The sequence below is a fragment of the Apaloderma vittatum genome, unplaced genomic scaffold, assembly GCF_000703405.1.
Source record: "Apaloderma vittatum isolate BGI_N311 unplaced genomic scaffold, ASM70340v1 scaffold5143, whole genome shotgun sequence".
Taxonomy (NCBI): domain Eukaryota; kingdom Metazoa; phylum Chordata; class Aves; order Trogoniformes; family Trogonidae; genus Apaloderma; species Apaloderma vittatum.
In genome coordinates, this window is record NW_009709708.1 from 63,126 (window position 1) to 69,818 (window position 6,693).

General features: G+C 55.8%; 1 protein-coding gene across 1 annotated transcript in view; it reads right to left on the reverse strand.

Moving 5' to 3' along the window:
* The window catches only part of LOC104272118 (plexin-A1), a gene marked incomplete at both ends in the record, with an annotated part of 65,024 nt that extends 63,119 nt beyond the window's left edge, over nucleotides 1-1,905 (reverse strand). The window contains one exon of the mRNA XM_009867023.1: nucleotides 1,765-1,905. Coding sequence (XP_009865325.1) covers nucleotides 1,765-1,905 — 141 coding nt within the window. The remainder of the gene's footprint in view (nucleotides 1-1,764) is intronic.
* Between the last annotated feature and the right edge of the window lie 4,788 nt (nucleotides 1,906-6,693).

Below are 6,693 nucleotides of genomic sequence, written 5' to 3' on the forward strand. Positions count from 1 at the left end.
GGCCTTTAACCCGACCGAGCTCCTTCCACCACCGCAGCTCTGCAGGGCTGTGGGGGCAGGCTGTGCCGGCTCAGCACCACACTGGCCAGGCACCTCGTGGCTGCCACAGCCCTGCTCTGAAAGGGTTACGCGTCCTTTATTAATTGCTCCTCCAGATTTGATTAAAATCCCCTCATTCTCTGAGCCCTTCGAGCTCTGTTACAACTGTTCATTTAATTACTTTCCACCAGCACTCTGATAACACTGAGCAGTAGTAGGGAAGAGAGCAGGTTTTATTAAGGAGAGAGGAGGAGAAGAGGGGGGACAGGGAGGGGGTGCAGGAAGCTGCCTGCTCGACTGCTGCAAGGAGCCAGCAGCATCGGGCAGCTGCTTGCGTCTGCTGTGCTTGTGCCTCAATTTCCCCACTGCTCCCACCAGGCAGGATTTGCTCATTAATTATAACTTGCAAGCCTCTCTATCAAAGGCTAAACCTGGGGTGCTCTCCCTCCTCCCAGATGGCTATGGGCTCAGCATGATGTCTAGAAAGTTAGAATAAGATTGGCCAACCAGTGCCCTTCAGTTTGCATTCTAATGAGGATACCTGTAGCATTCCCATTTGTTTGCCCCTGACATGCATAACAGCCCCCTCAGCATCCACATGTTCAACACCTGCTCTGCAGAGGGGAGGCTTAGCTGAGCCAGGCCTGGGACAAACAGCCAGGGACAGAAACGCTGCCCAGGAAACAGTTTTCTGCCTCACCTGGAAAGTTGCAGGTTTCCTGCAGCAGAGCAGTAACCAGAGATGGGTGCTGGGAGGAGGAGGGAAAGGGCTCTGCTGTCCCCACGGGGATGTCTAGACAGAGTCACTGCCCTGCTGCAGCATCCTTCCCCGTTCTGAGCACCTGGGCTGGCAGCCAGGAGACCTATTATGTACCAGCCTCTGCTGCTCTCCCACTCACACACACCTCTGCTGGGCAGAGGAGCGGAGATGCTGCAAGACACAGGCACACCATGTCCCAGCACGGCCACCTTGTCTCCCCACCGGGCATGGCATGCGGACCCACTGACATTGGACCCAAAAAGTGCCACCACTGTGGCCTGAACCTGCTCCACCCGCTCTAGTGCAGCCCGTGGGTGGACGAACCAGACCAGAAAGCTCTTCTGCAGGCTGGGGATCACACAAATGCTCACAAAACCAACGAAACTTCCTGTCATGAGCCCTGGCTGCACTGCCAGGACTGCAGCACCAGACCTGGATCAGGTCTGTTCCTCTGGTTGTCTCAGCAGAAGCAGAGGCAGGGACCAAGGGGTACATGCCAGGATCTGGGGGCAAGCCAGCCCCATGTCCGTCTCTGTCACCCCAGGTGTGAAAAAGCTGCCTAGAGCAAGAAGTGTCTGCTAACCTGCAAAATCCCTGCTCAGGAGGGGACGGGCAGAACAGGCAGGAGGTTTATGGCCAGCCCTCGCAGCAAGGAAGGGTCAGGAAGGGTCAGGAAGTGCTTGGTTCCCAGGGGCTACGGAGATTTCAAGCAGCTGCTGCTAACAATTAATGCTTGGGGCACGGCCCCAGCGAGGAGAGGAGCAGCAGGGCCACAGAGTCAGTGCCTCGGGGCAGTGGTTTTGCAGAGAGGAGCAGGGAGCAGGGGCACGAGTCCCCAGGCATTCTCAGTCCCAGGAAGTAAAGCGCAAACCAAAAGGTTTCCCGGTACATGGGACCACAGGCTGAGGCAGCAATGTGGGCTGCCAAGTCAGGAGAGCAGAGGGGCCACTGTCTCCTCCCCTTACCTGTTTCTCCGTCATGGCATAGATGTGCTGGCGGTCGGGACTCAGCACCAGGTCTCGCAGGATGGAGCTGCCCTCATGAGCCACAACATTCTCGTACTGCAGTGCTTGGTGCTTCCTCTCAGCCGGCAAGTCCACCAGGATCTGCGGGGAGACCAAGGCGAGGTGAGCTCAGTCCCACGCGTGCCTGAGCCCCCAGCCAGGGAGCAAGATGGAGACCATGCCCTGTTAGCCATCCCACCCTCCATCCCACAGCCACGGCCACTGCAGCACGGCAAAGTAGCAGCCGCTTGGCAAACATCCCGCCTCATTCCAGAAGACCAAACTGCAATGTTTTCTTCCCGTTTTTGCATTTGTCTGTTGCGTTTGCACCATGTTGACGCTGATGGCATTCACCTCTCTCCACAGGGAGGGAAACCACATCCGTGGTTCTCATGCTGCACCCCATTATGTGCTTCCCAGCCCCAAAGCCTCTCCAACTTGCAGCACAGACGAGCCCCCAGCTTACAGCAAAGCAACAAACCCCATCTTGCCGCAGCAGTACCGAAAGCTGCCGCGCGCTGCACCGCACCAAGCCCTGCGGTACACGCAGGCAGGGCTCCCGTCTTCCCATCCATCAGAGGAAATCCTCGAGCTCGTGACTGGGGAAGTCAAGAGGGTCTCAAGGAAGCTAAGGGTCAAGGGAGGTTCAGAAAGTGCCTTTGTTCCCCGAGCAGGAACGTGGCAAAAGCTTTAATCCCCTTACAGCTCGCAATTACGTTAAAGCTCTTCCTAAGTACACTGGTTCCTGGCTGTACCGGCGATAACCACATCAGGAGGCACCACAGGGCTGGAGGCACCCACTGAGCAGGAGCTACACTCAGCTGCACTACTTGCTGTAACATCGTTGCCACCTCCACAAACGAGAGTTGTTTTCTGCTAATGTCATTGCTTGCGATACCCCCGGATTCAGGCTGTCCCCCAGCACAGGGCAGCCTCAGGGGAGACAGTGACAGAGAAACAGCTCAGTGGGTCTGGTGCAAAGGGATGGGATAGAGGCCACACCAGCAGCACATTCTGAAAAAAAAAACAGTGGCAAGCAAAGAAGCAGCGTGTCCAGCAATATGGAGAAATGCTGCCTAGGATCAGCTCCACGCTGCTGCCGGCACATGGGGGGACCCAGTCTGGCACCCCCATGCCCAGGACTCAGGATCCCGCCCATCACAGGTGGCCAAATCCATCACTTCGAAGCACCCCCAAAACACATCCCACAGCCCTGCTCTGATCACCACACGCACTCCCATGGCCTGGCACAGCCACATCCAAGCCCTTGTGCCCCCCAGAGCAGCCGCCCTAGCACCCAGGCCACCTCGTCTCCCTCCTGCAATAAATCACCACTGGCATTTGCATAGTTCCCAATCAGGAGGATACGGGGCCAGGAAAGCAGGATCCCGGTGTGCAGCTGATTAGCATGGAAATGTATGCGGCTCACAAACAAACCGGGGCCCGTTTAATTAGAGCGGCGCCTTTGATTCACTGCCAGCCTCCTGCATGCACCAGCCCCGGATTATTTTTAGGCAGTTTTACAAAACAAATGTATTTAATTAAGAAAGAGACCCCTGAGCAACCAGAGAGTGACGAGTCCTGCACAGCAGTGAGCAAACGGGCCGCCCTCTCCCCGAGAGATGTGGCGACTGAGCTTGCAGGGCCAGGCTAACTCCTGAGAGCCCACGGCACAGCCAAAAATCCCCGCGGACGTCCTGGGGCAGGGCTGAAGAGCCTTTGCTGTTACCCACACCGGTCTCGGTACTCACTCACCTTCTTGGCATCCTTTGCCAGATCCCTACACAGACTCTGCCGCCCTGAGTACCACTTTGTGTTGGGGAACCCAGGGCATCAAAAAGCCCATCCTAAAGCCTCTGCCTTGCCTTTGTGGGGTCAGCATGTGGTCCTGCTGTCCGAGTCAAGGACCACATTTGCTCCTACTCTAAATATCAGCTCAGGTCAAGCCCCAGACACAGGTGGTACAAGGTCACCTGGCACCCCCTGCCCTGTGGTAGCCCCCAGCGTCACCTCCAGAGCCCAGCCCTGCATCCCCTCACAGGTCACTCCCCTCACGGCTCTCGCTTCTTCCCTACAAAGTCCTGCCCAAGCCAGCTCTCGGGAGGAGGGTAACAGGGTAATGGGGAGTATCCTCCCTTCCCAGCAAGGCACTGTCCCCCCACCTTGCTATGGCAATGTGAGGAACGCACCTTTCCAACCCTTTTACAGGCCACAGTTGCGGCACAGAAGAATCAATACGGTTCCACCCTGGTTCTAAAATAGATCTATGGCTGGATGTCGCACTGGCAGTAATTTTTAACTAGCGGGGTAATTTCCCCATTACATTATTGCACTGCGCAGTGCTGGGAAAGAGAAAGAGATGTATTAAAAAAAAATAATAAAAAGCCAGAACAGACACGAAGCACTTCCAGTTAATTTGAGGCTCCAGGAAGAACCTAAAAATACTCTCTGCAGTCAAACAGGGCTGGAGCCCAGCCTGTCACGTGTCTCAGCACTCTGGTGGGGGACACGGGGTTACCCTAGGAATGCACACACGGAAACCCTTCTCTCTGGCACTGCTACTCCCACCAAGGATACTCTGTATAGGCTCTTTAGGGATTCAGGAAATTTAGAAGACTTCGCAATCAGGTTGTCTTCTTGTTGGCCAAAATACAGAGCATGGAGGGAGTTTTTGAGTTGGCTCATGATAGGTAAACCTATCCTACTACTCCTTCCCAGCACAAGGAGATTACCAGCAGATAGATCACAACGTCATCCCAAGCCAGAGCGACCCACTGCCACGTGGGCTAACGTGGGAACACAGCTTCGGGGCCTTTCAAGTGGGATTAGCATGACAGGAACGTCCCCATCCTGGCTCGTGGGAAGGTGACAGGCTGCTTAGACCATAACACAGCAGAGCAGCATGAGGGATGCGAGAGGTGCTTCTTGTCTCTTACAGATGGTGGAAGAGAGCACTTCCCCTCCGTCTGCCCACACCCGCGGGGTACCTGCGGGCAGGGGAAGGGGGAGAGGATGTGGTTTAATCAGAGCAGCCCCCCTCGGAAACATGCTCCTTCCTGCCCACCCTGCCTGTCTTCCCACCCGGGGGAAAAGACATTTACCGAAAATAAATAAATAAATAAACCTATTAACCTTTCTCCTCATCCCGACGCTCATATAATTACCCAATACTAATAATTACTCACATTAATTTCTCACTCAGGATTCCTGCCCTGGCTCTTGTCTGCCTCGAGCTGCCTTCAGGCAGTGGCTCGGCAGCGCTGCCTCCTGCGAGGGGCTGGCAGGAGACGCGGGGTGCAACTGGACCCTGGGACCATTCCGAGGAGGAAGAGCCAGGGTCAGTTCACTGGGCTGGTGCCTAATTAAGTAAATGGAGGAGACCAGAGGCAAGAAACTCCAAGCTTCCTGAAAGGGTGAATCATTTTAAAGCAAGTCTAGAGGCTGCTCTGCCAGAAACACACGTGCATGCCTTCCCCATTCAAGTGAAGAACTCACCCCACGGGGCGAGCACCTAGAACAACTTCATTCAGAAGAGGGAAGGGTTTAAGACCCAGTTCTCAGATACCAAGTGGGCTGACAGAATCAGTGTAAGGCCAGGAGATGCAAAGGCATCTCATATTACCAAGAGGCCCCTCACCTCCCAGGCCAGCTATGGAGAACCCTGGCAAAGGAATGTTGAGGGAAAGGACCACATGTAACCCAAAGAGGATGGTCTATCTTGGCTGGAGAAGGGAGCTGCCATCCCATCACAGGTTTTGGAGAGCACATAATCTTGCGAAGAAGTGTGCAGTGGTGCAGGGTCATGGCTGGTCAACAGCACTGGCCGGTCCTGCTGCTACCTGGAGCACTGTGTTCCCTCCAAAGCTTGGCTCTCCTCTGCAAACCATGATGCTGGAGCATCCAGAAGCTTCTGCAGGGCTCGGGTTCCATCAGTGCTAGTGAAGAGACACTGCCCTGAGAAGCTGTACAAGAGAAGCCTGGGACCTAAAATGCATGTGAAAGGCAAGGAGAAGCAAAAGCACCAGGAGGACAGACACAACACGTCTGAGGAGAGAAGGCTCCTTCCATTGCAGTACACTTGCTTCCTGGAGCAAGATGCCCTCCAGGCTTGTCCAGGTGAGGAGGCACCTCCCCACTGCCATAACCACTGCCTGGATGCCACTTGCCAAACTGCCAAGGGGAAAATCTCTCAATATCCTTGCGGCCACCAGCAATGGGCACAAGGCAGAGGAAAGCATCTCCCCTGGGTCACCTTTTTTGAAAGATGGGTGATCAGAGGAATGATGGGCAGCAGCCATGACCTGCTGGCCACCCAGCGCTGGCAGCGGGTCCAGAGGAGGACGGCAGCAGAGGATGGGGCTTTACAGCTCAGTCCAGACCAGGGACGCCAGGTGGAGAGAGAGGAAGCACAGTCGGGGAGGGAAGGCAGCTGCAGACATGCCAAGGCTGCTTTCGGATTTAACACATGCCAGGGAAGGGATCTGGCTGGATTCTTGGGGGTGCTGGGGTGGGCTCTCCACAGGACAGAAAACACATGTCTGCGGGCACACACATGGGGTCCCCAAGAGACCTGGTCTCACCGCAGGAGAGAAGCCCACCACTGAGAAGAGGGGGCTCTTCAGCACCCAGCAGCTGGCCCCCTCCATGGGGCTCTCCCACCACAGCTCTTCATCTCCCCCCAACCTCGCTCCAGGCTCTCAAGCCCCCATCCTGGGTCCCAGGCAGTCCCCTGCAGACCCCTCCTCCGGGCAGGAGAAGTGCTCAGCCAGGCTTTGTACTCTTATCTGTACAGGGCTGTGATTAATTCGCAGCGGCTGGCAGCAGCTACAAGAGGAGGGCGCTTTTGCCCGCCTGCCACACTTCAAAGGCAGGGACTTATCTGCCTGAAAC